At 43.3% G+C, this 15,901-nt stretch overlaps 1 protein-coding gene across 1 annotated transcript in view; it reads right to left on the bottom strand.

Moving 5' to 3' along the window:
- arid5b (AT-rich interaction domain 5B) overlaps window positions 1-14,994 on the bottom strand; it is a 55,069-nt gene extending 40,075 nt beyond the window's left edge. Inside the window, exons 1-3 of the mRNA XM_057047109.1 lie at window positions 14,562-14,994; window positions 13,977-14,231; window positions 5,522-5,756 (exon numbers count right to left, since the gene is read on the bottom strand). Of these exons, the coding sequence (XP_056903089.1) occupies window positions 5,522-5,756; window positions 13,977-14,231; window positions 14,562-14,582 (511 nt within the window). The 5' untranslated portion in view covers window positions 14,583-14,994. The remainder of the gene's footprint in view (window positions 1-5,521; window positions 5,757-13,976; window positions 14,232-14,561) is intronic.
- Between the last annotated feature and the right edge of the window lie 907 nt (window positions 14,995-15,901).

Below are 15,901 nucleotides of genomic sequence, written 5' to 3'. Positions count from 1 at the left end.
ACCGATACGCAATCACCGATGACAGCTATTTTTGCTCCAACCGTAAATATTTTTAGATCCTGTAATCCTCAGGTAGCCTCAGAGGGGAGGGCTTCGGTTTCTGGGTCGAGACTGAAGCGTCGGTGAATTAAACGTGTCTATTAAGCATTAAAATGTGACAGTTTAAAGTACTCATGGGCCAAATTAATACCCACAATGCATTACTGCAACCCTTTAGGCCTGTAACATTGAACCTTTCTATCCTTGTCTTTATTTAAAAAAAATGAAAATAAATCCAGTTTGACAAAGGTTTGTATTTTGTTAGCTATTAAGGGTAAATGAACATTTCCTTCACATGTGGAGCAAAAAACACAAGCATTTCCAATAATGTGGGCTCACTCGGCTTTGACTGGATGAGCCTCCAAAGGAGGACGACTCCTTCTCCTGCATTCATAAAGCAGATGGGGTTATTAATCCTACAATCTGCGATGACTCGGATGTGTAGTGAAGCGCTCGTATCCACAGCGTCTGAAGGCAGAATGTGAAACTGTCGGGAAGAATCGGGCACATCAGCGAGACAGATGTGCAAGTACAAAAGGCAGCTCCGCTCTGAAATATTAATGCTGCTGTAATACTTAAAATGAGCATCATTTTGACAAAGACAGATATAGAAATCGCTCCAAAAAGGCTGCTGGTTGGGTAAGTGAGTCATGGAGAGTTGGCAGGGAAACTGTTTAGACGAAAAACAGAGCAAATGTTCCTCAATCGAGGAACAATATCAGATAAGACTTCCTGATCCATGAGAGCTTTCTCAGCCTTTGGATAACGTATCAATTAAAATAATAACTGACAACAAATCAAAACGATCAGCAAATTTGTTCTGGAGGCAAGCGAGCTCCCATCATGTCTGGCAGAGTTCATAACGGACAATTGTCTGTTGTCCTAGACCCGACTAATGGAGAGAAGAGACACTCCACTCTGCTGGAATGGAGAGATTTATTTCCTTCGAGGTCGCTCTCGTTGTTTAACCGTGTACACGCCTTCACCCCTCCCTCACGCAAGTGGGGAAACATATTATGGGACATTCCAGAAATAAAATAGCACAAATTATTAATGAATCTGGCTATCTAAAGAAACAGAATCTGATTACAGGATGTAGCTCGCTGCGCGTCTCTTCTGGGCCCATTCAAATTCGGAGCATGCTCAAACATCTAATAGATTTTTCCACCCTGGCACACAATTTACTGCTTACAGATTTAGAACTCTTTGGCTTCTGGCCATTGAGAAGTGAATTAATAATATGAGCACATCAGCCTGAGAATCTCCTACAGGTCTGAGCATAATGAAGAAGACGCTGCCACAAAGACGTCCCCTGCCCAACGCCTCCGAAGAGGAAAATATAGGAGGCATGTGAGCAATACACACGCTGCTAAATTACCTCAAAGGGGATATTAGACAGTTTGCAGAATTAGTTCTGGAGGGAAAAAGAAAAGAGGGGCAGCAAATGCAGATACGTGGTGATCTAATGCATGTGTGCTGAACAGAGGAGAACAGCTCAGTTTGTCTGGCGGAGGCATCCTTTCACTGTCAGACACAACAAACCATTATTCTCCCAACTTCTCTTTATCGGCTCCAAGAAAACGCTCACTCCTTCTCACGTGGCAGTCCAAACATAAAACATTACTGAGCACGATAGCGAGTCGAAGCTCAAAATATTGTTGTGAATTGTCACCGAGACAAATCATCCACGAGGAGACGGCATCCGTCTGTTGCCTTATCACCGCTTCCTGCCTGCGTAAACATTCGGAGATGTCCTGGACGGCCTCTGAAAAGGACAGAATCTGCCTTCTGCATCAAATTGAAACACTGTCGGGATATCAACCCGGGTATGTGTGCCAACCCTGGCATACAGATCAGATGCTGCACGAGAGAGAAATACAGAAGTTCTGCTCCCAGAAGGCTGTAAAGAATCTTCAAATGCAGCGATATCGCTCTACGCCTCACTTGCTCCAGTGAGCCTTCCAGCTCCATCATGCTAATTTCACAATAATTCTAAATCAAATATCTTCCATTACTTCTACTCACTGAGTGTTTGCACTTAATTTTTCCAGTCGCTGTAACAATGCTAATGGCTGATTCTATTAAAAGCAGGTTTTAAAGGCAATTTTACAGCTCAGTCGGTAGACAAGGTCAGCCATTTGTCGCTGCAGTTGTTGGTTTGATCCCTTCCCCTACCTGTCAACAAGCCCCAGTGTCCTTGAGCAAAGCTGTGCACCAATCTGCTGCAGATAAATTTAAGTCACTGCAAAGAGGAAGTGCCTAACAAATGAATACAACGTCAAATGGATCTATAGTGAAGGTCAGTTATGAGGAGTCATCAGAAAGTCAATGTTTCTTTATGTACATTTCATAAAGACTGACTGGGATCGATGGAGGCAAATCGTACTGTGGACATGGACTAATGGAGCTAATGAATGACTGTGTCCTCCATTTCTAGGCCTCCACACAGCACAGGGATGCAGAGCAAAATGAACACGTCTGTTAACGGAACTTTTATTACCATCACTGGTGGAATATCCCATGAAAAGCCTCTTACTTCCTGGTAATTGAATGCATCGCCAACTCAAATGCACCAATCTGCTGGGTCAAAGTGTGTTATATTTAGTGTTTTACAGGCAAACTACTGTAATACCTAATCAGAGGACAATTATAACAACAATACATCTGTGACATGAAGCCTTTAATGCACTGAAATAAAGTGAGTCAAGGTTATTGTATTTAAGACATACTGAAGCTGGGTTGAGGGAGGCATCAGTAACAAATCATATTATAGAGGGCAGGAGTCAGGAAACAAGAACAAATGCTCTCTGGCTGCAGGATTTACAAGCTGTGACCTTGTAAAAACATCCACAACATCTCATCACATGTGCACAGACAAACTGATGAGGCAGGAAGAAACATATTGTTATGTATTATTATTATTAGTAGTAATATTATTATTATCATCATCGTCACCCCTACTATTATGTATCGGTCTGTCCGTACACAAGCACCTAGAAACCATTTTTATCAGGCAGAAATGGAAAAAAGGAATGAGGCCAGTTCTCAGGAGATAGATCCAAAGGCAGAATGTAAACTTCTGAGGCAAGCCGCTGTGGTGGATTAAATAACCAAAGAAAAGCTCTAGTACTCACTTTAATAAGAGACATTCAGACAGGATGAAGTACATGTGAATACTGCATGTTACATCTAACTCAAATAGTCTGACTCATTCAGACATTAAATATATAATTGCTTTGATAAAATGGCATTTTGGGAAGTCAAATTCATAAACAAAGATCAGTTGACATATTTTTACATTCTGTGCTTGTGGTTGTTGTTTTTAAAATGCCCTCAGGAGTAGTTAAAGTAACAGTAGCAGCATTAGCATCATTAGCATCATTAGCATTTGAAGAATGATACTGGAAGAAGTGAAGCTTGTTTAGGGACATTCTGCAACACTATTGCTTGTATAACCTAAACATTGTCTTATTGTCTATTTTGTTAGGGGTTCCTTTTGTTTAGCTCACATAAATGTATCCACAGCCTCCCCCAGGGGCTGGATTAAAAACAGGGAAAACATGATGGGCCAGTATTTTGTTACAATAAACATATTTAGAGCTCGCTACGCTAAGCTTAGCAAATGCTAATGGTAAAAAAAGGCAAATTAGAGACACAAAGTAATTTCCATTTGAGACAAACCTATAGCTGTGTACTTAATACCACCGAGGCAGTGTTCCAGGAAAAATAGCATTTCCCTTGACAACAATGGCACACTTTATTGCTCCGCAGTTCACAGCATCTGTGTGTATAGCTGGTGGTGTTGCTGCAGTATCCTGTTATGGGAACAATTCAATTCCTCCGACACAGAGACAGATCAGCCCAAGAATAATAATCAGCAGACACATCGTTCACCACCACAGCCACAAATTATTAACACGTCTAAATAAGTGGATCATAAAATGCCAGTTTGGCCAATGAGCCAACGTCTTACATCGAATTACACTTTAAAGGTGCTTTTATATCTGATCTGCTGCTGTGGCATGAATATTTCATTCTTGCAGTGAGCAGCATCGCAATGACATATTTTCTATCTGTATGCAAGCCCGTACTCTGAGCCACGTGCATACAGGAGCTCTGTCGCTCTTTTGCCAAAGTCTAGGCCCTTCTCACACTGTTAAGACTGTCAACAACTGGCACCTGATGCCAACAAACACAAGCATAAGCGAGGGCACGCCCCCATTGCTGGGGTGGAGCGTGTGTGAGCGCAGTCCTGTCCTGCTGAGCGGACAGATTCGGTCCCGACAGAGTGACAAGTGCATTTAGAAACGACCTGAAGGAGTCATTAACGCTGATCATTAGCAAACATGCAAAAATGCACACACATACATATATCAGGATATTACAGAAACCACAGATAAATCTATAGAATACACCACATTTGTAGTAGGCAAGTTTATAAAAGATAATATGAATTAAGAATCAGAGCGACATGTTTAATTATGAGAACAAGCAATCACACACACTTGCTGCCACAAGTGCAATCAAATTATATTGATTACTGGAATAACAACAAAGCATCCATTATTGATTCTCTTGTCCTTTCCGAGTATGAGATTCAAAGTCAAGTAATCAAGGGCACTACAGTATTCCTGGAAGATCTTAGCAGAAAACCCAACAAGACTCATCAATAAAGCTGCTTGTTGCATTTTTCACCCAACGGCTATATTTTTTTCCCCTTCTACTCTCAGACATGAAACCATTATTAAAAGGTCATTACTGAATGATGTGACGGCTGAAATTCTGGCTTCAATCACAAGCGGTCTGCAGTTGTGCCGGCCTTTATGGGGCGTTTGACAATTATACTGTTATCTTAATCAGCGGTACATCACAGCCATGTGAGAGCAGTGATTCGGAGAGAAACAGCTTCAGAAGGAACATTATGTTTGTGCTTGTTTTATTGGCTGAAAAGCCAGTTTTCTATTCAGATGAGTCATCCGAGGAGAGATCGGGCTTTATGCTGGAACTGATTCACACTGTGGCGAGACCTGGTGCACAACTCACTCACTCTCTCACTTGTGACCCTGCACATGATAAACACCATCAATAGATACGCTGCCAATTACAACTGTACTGGGATGAGGAGGCATCGGCGGCCCTGCGACCAGTTTTTGCAGTTTTATGCCACATTGTTTATTCACAGTCTCAACCAGATACATAGGTGGACTTCTCTTCCTTTACTGCAGCCTGGTGTGTCTGCAAACAGGCTGTTATTACCTCCAGTCTGCCTCCATTAGTGCAATTCTGGGCTCATTATATGAGGAGGGATTCCAACTACATGTTGATGAATTACTCCAGTCGAGACGACACTTGTTAAACCAACCAAAGGGCAATAAATATGAGCTGATTTATGGCGGGACACAAAAACACAAACATTACTCCAAGCAGCCCGCGGTCATGTCATGCATTAAAACAACTTTGGAGGGCTTCTTCCAGTGCTCACCTAGTTGTGCTTTCTCCCTCTGGACATCCTTGAAGTTGAGTCCGCTGGTCAGGGTGCTCTCTCGGTAGCGGTGGAGGGCCTCCCTCCTCCCATTGGTCCCCAGCTCCCGGAGCACGGACTGCTTGAGGGGCTCGGCCTTCAGATAGTGAGTCCATCCTGAAAAGTCTGGTACAGTCCACTTCACCAGGTCCTCCAGGCGCACAATCACCTTCTCAGACACGGCGATTACCTCATGCTGAAAGGAGAGTAAATGGAATTACAATCAGGGAGCGGTGCGAGCGGAGTCCCACAGAGGTCAGAGGTTGTTTACTCACACAACATTTTTATGACTGCCTGTCAAACATTTTTATAGGGCGGACACAAAACATTACAAACACCGGATGTCTGCATAAACATATGATTAAACTTAAACCTGTCAGGGAACAAAGCAAACAGCAGATTTTCATCACACCTAGGGATTTAAAGGCCCAGGGTGGCTGCCAAAGAACTAAATTTTATTTTTCTTCAGGATGTAATCTGAAATTTAGTCTTGCGTATTGCAAATGTAATTCATGCCTGATGTGCATTAGTGGCAAACTAATAAAGCCTGTTTGTCTGGCCTGAACTATTACATAAAGGTGGCAGATCAACATTCTAGAGGGGGGGCCCAAATCAATATTAATACTCGTGAGTCAATAAAAATGCAGAGATTACTATCTCAGGTTTATTAAACACTATAAAACCATGTCTGCGCATAGTATATTTGATTTGTGACAGTAAATTATTAAAACTCTGGCCCTGGACACCCTGCCTGTCCTCTTAAAACTCCCGTATGAATAATAATCCTGCTTTATATGCCTACTGCTAACTACTTGTGTCAGATTGGACATGATCACGCTTCTCTAAAAGGCCACGTAGGTGAACTATAAAAAACGGTCGAGGCGACTCAAGCCTGTGCAAGGGGACGTCTGGAGTTGAATATCAGCTCTGGAAAGTGACGTATGGCTGAATGAGCTGATCGTAAAAACAGAAGAAGCAGAACCGCCGGTGAAAAAGCTCTGCGTCCTTATTAATCACATGAATGTGTAGCGTCAGAGCTGTGGATGCGGCCTAATGTAAGTAAATTAAAAACACCATGAATAATGTATAATGCGGATGATTGCTGAATTGAAATGCAGCCAACAGTTAAATCAATGTCAGCGAGGACGTACCGTCGCCGTTTCTGTCTCTGATTAGCATTTCTGGGACTCCAACTCAATACCAAATGTGGAAATCTGACTGCTTTTAAATGGAAAATCACGATCGTTAATTATGATTACTTCCTACCAGGACTTTTAGAGATGTGATGTATTACATTAGGGTTGGAACATGCAAACATATAACCTCCCTGACTCATGTGACAATCAGGAAATCATAAATCTAGTGTACATATGTGGTTCTGACAGGCCGGGGCACTCTCAGATTTTCTCTCTGGTATGTTTTTTTTTTAAATCTTGTGGTTGTTTCATGTCCTTTAAATAACTCTCATACTTGAGCAAACTACATGCCCAGTGGAGGGGGAAGGAGGCAGAAATACTTAAAAATGTTTCCATTTGAAAGGCTAAGGGCTGAAGTGTTTGTTACTAGCAGAGTGGAGTGCTGGAGGATGGGTTTTACGGAGAGGAGAAATCTGGAGGACAGATGTGTACAAGCAGAACCAGAGTAGGTCTCTCATGTTTACCTTATTTATCTCCAATGTAGCAGGCATCTGTCCCCACATTTATCCCCAGAAAACCTCCACATTACAGACACTGTAATAACCTTCACTGCCCAGACGCTGTACAGACGAAAGCAGACGAGCAGTGCGTGCAATAAAAGCAACACCTATACGCGTTAATAAAATATAAAGCCAGTAAATCTTCCCTCTGAGAGGCTTAACATGTTAAGTATTCTAATCTGCATTTCCCTTATTCAATGATTTCCTCTCGTTTGTCGCTCCAGCCTAAAAACAAACACAGTGTTTCAGATTCTCCCTGAGTGCTGCGTCTATACAATTACTCGTGTTCAGTTCTCTCATCATCTGCAACTACAGGCATATCAAATCCCAGCAGTTGGAGACAGTATTTCCTTATAAAGGAAAAGCCTGCGAGGGATGGCTTGATATAGCTGTGCCTCCCTCACTAAGTAGAAACATCAAACATGGGTTTTCGGTCTTCTTATAATGAGCTGTCTTCAGCTGTCAAGTGGTGGCGGATGGTTGTAACCAGCTTTCCGTGCAATGAAAAACTGACTGCCTGTTTCTCCCTTCAGAAAATCAGGCCATTTGAATAATACAGAGCAACAGTAAATAGAATTCAGCCTGCAGCCGTGAACACATTGTGCCATATCTCTGCTACTGTACGTTGATGGGAATCTGCTCGCGGCGCCCAGAGAAACTAAACCGTGAAATATTTCCATTCAAAACTGAAATAACACAACAGCAGTTCTGCTGTTGTGAGCCAGTAATTCAATAGCACCCCTGGGTATGTACACAGACCTCGCCTCTATATCAATCAGCTGACGTGACTTCACCGCCTCATGCACGTCCACGGATCCTGTCGTGGGACTCGCTCTGATTGAGAGCAAAAAGCACAACAGGTGAGAGCGATTCGGCTGCTGTCAACACAGTCTGGGGTGTAATCAGTCTATGAACGCAGCCTCAACTGCTGGTTTTTATTCATTTATTTGATTTTATTTTTGAAACATCACAAACCCTCTACTGCGGCTGAACTTGGCTGCTGGTCAAATACCGGCTCCATGTTTACCTGACCATCAATTTTAGATCCACGTTTAGGCCAAGAGAATCAGTGAAAGACAGCCCTATTTTCTCTTCCATTTCATTAACCCATCAAATGTATCTTGAATAATTGACAGAAAAACATTGGCCGTTCATTTTTTCCCAGTACAGTTTGACTTTAAATACCTACGACAATCGATTATCTATTCCTTTTCAGTCATGGCAATTAACGGCCTCATTCTTTCGTCACGCTATCCAGGACCATCATTCCTCTGGCATTCAGCAGCATCGCAGGGGTGCTTCGCCTCACAACCTGGCTCTTCAGATCCAAACACGCGTTTCAGAAACTTGCTACCCTTCCAGACTGCACTGTCATTTCGAGTTAGGCAGCTGATAGTTCAGTAAAGAGGCAGACGGAGCCAGCAGGCCGCTTGATAATATAGGTCAGAGGAGTGCGAGCCCACAGCCAAGAAGTGACACCACACATCAGCCACATACCCTCCAACATGGTGTCATTTCAACGACAGTTCCTGCACACATCCATTAAGAGTATTTATACACTGTGAATCCAGCACTCAACTTTAGCGTCTGCGCGTCATAAACGCAAACACTATGACTGCGTATTTTACGATTGGGTTAAAATGTTACATTCCGTCTCCCTGCCTCCATCAATAATTCATCTCTGCTGCTTTCATTCCTGCAGCAGAATGATATCTCCAAAAACATTTACTGACTGGATTTATTGCTGCGAGTGCACATAATGGACGTGCAGTGGAATAAAGTGCAGACTTCTGCTCAGCAACTGTAGATAACCGCGTTTCAACAACCCCCAGATTGCAGCAGCCTCATTGAAATTAAACGTACTGTAATCCATATCATTCAAATGATATGGATGCGGCAGTGCACCGGAGGCAGAACAACACATGAGGGACATTCCCGCTTCAACATTTGGGGGTGCGATTAGAAACAAATACGGCCTGAAATATTTTGTTCCTTCAAAAATGGCTGGGAGAAAATGACGCCACCGCGTGCAGAAACATTCCTGACTGTCAGTGTTCTCTGCTGGAGCATCTCAGGACTCTTTGGAAGTGAAGAGGTGCATGTTCCCAGTGGGTGGTTTCAATTCTATACTGTGGCTACACAGACACACTTAAGATACACTCTCTCTCTCTCTCACTCTCTCTCTCACACACATACACTACTCCTGTCATGCTGGGAGGGTTTTAGTCCACTGCCTCTCAGAGGTCAGCCCTGGAATTCCTAAGGCCAAAGGAGATTAGTAATTGAGTAATGGACATGGTGACATGGACAATGAAAAGAAAGAGACAGAGAGAGAGAGAAAAGGCAGAGAGAGAGGGAGAGGGAGAGAGAGAGGGAGAGGGAGAGAGAGAGATGGGCTAAAAAAGGGTATGAAACACAATATGAGTTCATTATCTATCTCCCTGCCCGTGACCGACCTTGGCTTCAGCGTCCCAAAACAAACTTATCTGGGAGTTGAAAAAGGAGCTGAGAACACACTTCTGTTGAGACTGTTGTAGAAACAGCCCGAGACAACATTTAAAGGGCGAGCGCTACCGTGCACACTCCACTTTATTCAGATGCTGCAATATCTGCAGGCTGCTGAACTCATCTTTTATTCACCGACTCCATTAAGACATAGCTGTGCTGATATATGAACTTTGCATATTTTTTTTGCTTCGATAATGACGGAGAAAAATAGAGATAACAGGGAGATTTCAAAGCCTCTCTGAAAGTGGGTGAGGCATCCATCATGTAAGGTGACACCGAGAAAAAGCCGCGTCAGCTCCTTTTGCATCCCAGCATTGTCGTGCTTTAGCGTTTTAGCAAATGCGCATTCAGACAAAAAAAAAAAAGCCAGATGAGTCTGCGTGCACTGGCTGAGAAAACTGCTTAGAAAATAAAAAATATTGGGTGGAACATTAACAAAGAGCTTCTGATCCTCTCCTGCATTCTCCTGAAAGGTTATAATAACGATCCTGTGTAGCCGAGGGTGCAGGCGTCATGCATCAAAGCAAATGTTTGCCTGTACAAGCGGTTAGTCAGAGACAAAGTGGGGGGAAAAAAAATCAAGCCTGAGATCTACAAAATGCCTGGTGTGATGGAAAACCAAGCCAAAGCTGGAGTATATCATTAGAGACAAAACAGTTGTTGAAAAGAATCAGAGGACACCAGATGACTCTCCCCAATGAAAACTGTTGGCGGGGTTGTTTTTTTAATAGCCTTTGAAGTCCGGGGTATTTCATTTTAAAGGTTTTAAATTACACTATCCTAAAAAGCTGGTAATAATTTACATGCTATTTCAGCAATGGTGAGGAATTCACTGGAGGGCAGTGTGCAGAGTTAATGACTTGTTCTGCAGCAGGAGGAGGCGCACGCACGCGCCACACACGCACACTAAAGCCCCCCTCCACTGTTAAATTCCTGCCATTGTTGCATGAATAGGTAGATTTGAAATAATGTACAGACTGGCCTCGACAAGGTAACAGCATGGAGGGTCAATAGAGATCACTGGGAAAAATCTGCCATATCACATTTACACTGCAGTCGTTCACCAGGACGACCTTATCCATCAAAATGCTGCTCGCATATCTCAGCCACTTACACTTAATTCAACTAGCATCCCAGATGCCTGAATTACCCATTCAGGCTTTTTCCCTCAGGAAAAATCAAAGAAGCAGCAAATGAATACAATCTAATTTCCCTACAAGCTGCCTTTCCAAGCACTGACACACATGCATGGACCGCTGCCACGTACTGGAGAAATGGCTCTGGATGAATGCCAAAGTGTTTTCCACAGCAATCAATACTGGCCTACTGCTGCAGTCCCAACCTGTCAGTGTGCGCGCGTGTGTGTGTGTGTGTGTGTGTGTGTGTGCCAAAGACTCACTAGCTAGAGGGACAGAACAGAGGAGAGGAGAGGTCAGATGAAATCAGAGGTGATTATAAAAGCACATTAATATAACATGATCCAAAAATATTCTCTGTGGTCAAAAATTCCCATTAACAGTGCTTTGCTGTACTTGCACTAAAGTGGGATCTATAGTATGAGATAAGCATGAGCAATTAATCGCCCGAAGCAGAGTACACAATAAGTGGGTGTTTTGTGCGGTGAGCCGTTATCTACAGACACCGTCCAACGTCTCTCTTCCTCTCTCCAGAGCTAACTCGGAAAAACAAGTAAAGAATTTCAAGCAGGCAATGAGAAATGAGAAGAAACACTGTGTCGTAATGATTTTTAAAAACACACGTGACTGTTTAGACGGTGGCGAATTGCGGGCGGACAAATAGAGCAGAGGCCCCGGTGGAGGGTTCGTCATAATGGCTGAGCAACTCAACACAAAGCCTGTTTAAAACCCAGGCAGAGCTCAACTGGTGGGGGTAAACACTGCTTGTCAGGCAGAGATACAATGGAAAAGAAGAGCTTCCTCCACATATGGACTTAATAATTATGTCAGAATAAATACGCTAATACAGTTCTTTTAGGGATCTGTTTAAATTTTGCGCCCAGCGCAGGCGCAGAGATGTTTGTTCGGCCAATCATTATTTCTATTTTCAGCTGAAGCTGGCTGGATTTTTGGCTACATTTTAAAGGAATTGACCTCCAACCCTGTGACAGAAGCAAAACAAGCACAAAAGATCACGGGCCGGTTCCTCTTGTCACTGCACAACATGGGAAAACACGGTCCAAGAGAGGCCGAGAGCAAACAAATACCTGAGAAGTAATCAGGAAATTACATCAGAGCTCAGCGCCGAGAGCGAAAGTGAATCAATAATCCAGATCCTCAGAGCTGCAGATGCAGCTGAAGCCTTCCTGCATTTCTAAAAAGAAATTAAGGAAATTAGCCAATTGGTTGTGATCTCTGCATCTGTTTGTCCTGAATAAACATTACACTGAACTCTGTGGTAGAATAAATGATATAAAACAGAAAAGTTGTTTCTTTGATTTACAAAGCTGCCTGAGTTAGTGCAAAAAAAAAGAAGAAACCTTGTGAAAATAGCACACTTCCTGAAAGCTGATTGTTATCTACTTCATATCTGCATGAGTCACTGGGCTAATCTCAACTCCAGCCAGTCTTTTACAGTTTCCACTGTTGACTCCACAACTATTATAACCACACAGACCCAGTAAATGACAAATATGAGCTTCATTCTCTGGAATGAGCTAAGAAGGGAAAAAAAGACAAAAAATAACATTTAACTGTAAAACTGCACAGCCAACATTTAAACATAGCAGCTTTATGTGCAGAAGGTGTACACCCTCTGTGTTTGTTTGAATTCTTCTTATTATGGGATGCATCTGGACATGCTCCCAGCTGACTCATGCAGTGCAGATTAGTGTTATGGGGCAAAGTCAGCGAGACTCTGTGTGAAGGTCATGAGCTGCCATATACACTAGACACTCAACTATGTGGAGAGAAGAAGTCCTTCCCTCCTTTAGTCAGATTATAGTCTGATCATCAGACTGCAGGTGTGTTCAAACTATGATTCACGTTTTTTACTCATTTTTGAACTGTCGGGATAATATCTTAAACGAACTGCTTCAGTAATTTACAGATCCACTCATTGGAGAGGAATGTCAGCACTTTGCATTGCAAATAACTCTTTGGAAAGGGGGCGGGGCTAATGTCGTTGCGCAAGTGTGGCCCCAGAACTCGGAAGACACTCAGAGTAATTACTAAATAATTGCTGAATGTTAAAGGCTCAGTCAGATGCTTTAAGAGATGACATCCGTTCAGAGAAATGAGACAAACACGACAGCCTGTCTAAACGCTCGGCCTTACACAGTCACCTTTTTCATGCCGGGGAAATGTGATAGCCACTCTATTACTCAAGAGGAAAGAATGTAAGTAAACCATCAGCGGAAGAATGGAGTACAAACACAGCTTTGTCCTCCACTATAAACAATATAATAGCAACAGAGAATAATGTATCTGCAGCCACCAAAAGCACAGAATTGTGATTAAAGTGCTACGTTCACTGGCAAATACATAACAGAGGAAAAACAAGATATTTGTTGTGGGGGGGGGGGGGGGGGGGGTTCTCTGAATATCCGACTAATGCCATTCTGAGCAGCGACGTAACCGGATCACAAGCGCCACATATGGCCACAGTCAATCATAACTATTGCTTTTCTGTTCAACAGCGGCGCAGCGCAACACTGAGGCGTTTAAAGCCGCGATTGTGCGCCGAAAACACACTGTTGATGGCGGAGAAATGATGCAAAGGATGGCAGTTAAGACGTGTCGGTGCTGGCTTCGCTTTCTGACACTGCTGCTTTCAACACCAGGCGTTACAAAATATTTAATAACTATCGGAGCACCGATATGAGCCGAGCTGACCCCGTGCATTCATTACCGTTTCGCAATTTCCGCCCATATGTCAACGTTTGACACGCTTTGCCGAGAAATGAAATGACAGTGCAAGACGCAGGAATCCTGCGGATTTTCCTCCTTATAAGACAATTAACCCCGCACGGCGCAGCGGCGGATGGACAAGTGCACATTCAGCATGATACCAGAAGAGAAAAACAGGCTGGAGACAAACTGGAGAACAATACCAGTCATCTTCCAGTGCAGCCGCGGTTATGGGTGCATGTGTTAAAGAGCGCACAGCAAAAACATCCAGGGTGCCAAATGTTAGTGCTCTTCACTACAACCGCGAGGATAAACACCAGGATTTATGTTCAGTGTTGCGTCCTACCTCTCCGTGGGTGACCGTTCGTCCCTGGGGAGTATCCTCGGGTAGAAAATAAAGTTTGGAGCTTGATAAAAGTTGCTTGCTTGTTCTTTCTTCCCAGAGAAGCTGAAGCTCCGCTACACAAATAGGATCCTCCGGTTTACATCTGACGAAGAAAAAGTCTCCGAGAGACAAAATCCTGGTTTTGCCGTCCTGGTTGTACTTAAATGCTTTATAGAATATATATGGTCCATGTAAGCCGCAAGACGAGCCCACCCACTGTGGAGGAAAACACACACAAATGGAAAATTAATGAATGGCTTATCAACTCATTTGGTAAACAAAACGTTACCAAGTGGACACAAACATGTTAAATCACCCCTGCGCTGTTATGCGCACGGTTGGCACATAAAATCACATCGGAATATTTTCTCATTCGCATTTTTTTTTAACAGCATGCAACTATTTTTAGACGATGAAAATAAATGACACGGATGTAATAATAAATGTAACGTGTCAAAGTTTTGTGGAGCGAGCAGCAAGTACATTTTAGAGCTGGTGGCGAGCAGCGGTTGCGAAAATAAATGGAGGGTTGATAACAAACGTTACCTTGAGTGAGTTCGGCTCCATCTCGACGTTATGAATTGATTAAACTCAACACGCTCTCCAAACTTGCTGGCTTGAATGGATTGCCGGAGGTCCTGCAAGGAACGTAGTTGCCTCTACTTCAAAACGTCACGCACTCGACGATAAAGAGTGGTGGAAAAAATAAATTTCCAGGCAAAAATGCCGGAAGAGATGCGGATTAATCATTTTGTGCGTTAATATTTCGACTGTGATTTTTTTTCCGCCAATAATATTGAACGCAATGCCGCTGTTGGCCAAACGAAGACGATAAAATACAAAATACAAGGCTATTACTGCTGACCTTTGATGCGCATGTGTTGTAATAAAAACATAACGCAGGCTGTGTGCGCAACAATGAAGCAGAAATGTTAATTTACGTGAACGTTGCCTTTTTTGGTCCTGTGTGGTGCCGTGTGTCTTCCAGGACTTGCCGTTCAGTATGAAAGCACATTTCTCCCAGTAATGACACTGAGGCGCTTCGCTGTGATGCCTTCAAGAAACAATGTTACATGAAAGTTAATATGGCCATCAAATCATTCCTCAAAAGGCGCCCAGCCCCGCAGCACACCACTGCAACTCGCTCTGCAGCGTGACGCAGCCGGACGGAGGGGGTCGGCTTTAAGTCTAAAGATATTGACCTTTATATATACATTTTCTTTGAAGCGGGGGGGCGCAAATTTGGCCGAGTTTATAAGCAGCGGGGCGTCATGAGACTCGATCCACGAGACTGATCATCATATAGAAATGAATCAAACACGATGCTGACGCGACGCACCGACGCAACGTGTCAGACTTTAATAAATGTCCACGATGTTCATGTTTATGTGTAATTATGCTGATGAGTAATATTTGTCTTGCCCGCGCTGGGGAACAACACAGGCATTGAGTAACTCCAGTTTAACCATTAATCCTTCGTTATTGTCGCAATATTTGTTCAAGCCAGAGCAAACGTGGCGTTTATTGTTTGCCGTGGACTCATTGTGCTTTGATTCCGCTCAGCTTTATCGGCGGACTGGAAATATCCGAGTGTTTGAATGTGCCCGCTGTGTCCACACGGCGGCGCTGTTTCCCCTCTGCATTTATCCACCGTTCAGATCACGGAGCGACACAAACCCACTTCTGACACCAGCTATTTCAACCCGGCGTTACGCAATGCGTCTTTCTCTGCCTGAAATACGGGCAGAATATAAAGGTCCATTTATTCTTGTCCAATAAAGTGCTTTTTTGTCCACCACATCTTTACTCATTATGCTGCTCTGATCAAAGTCCCTGCCTGTGTATAATAAAGCCTAGCAATTTATGACAAGCTCAATAATATAATA

Source organism: Takifugu flavidus, chromosome 11 (assembly GCF_003711565.1).
Source record: "Takifugu flavidus isolate HTHZ2018 chromosome 11, ASM371156v2, whole genome shotgun sequence".
NCBI classification, from domain to species: Eukaryota; Metazoa; Chordata; class Actinopteri; order Tetraodontiformes; family Tetraodontidae; genus Takifugu; species Takifugu flavidus.
Note: the sequence above shows the minus strand (reverse complement) of the source record. Positions and strands in the feature narration are given on the sequence as shown.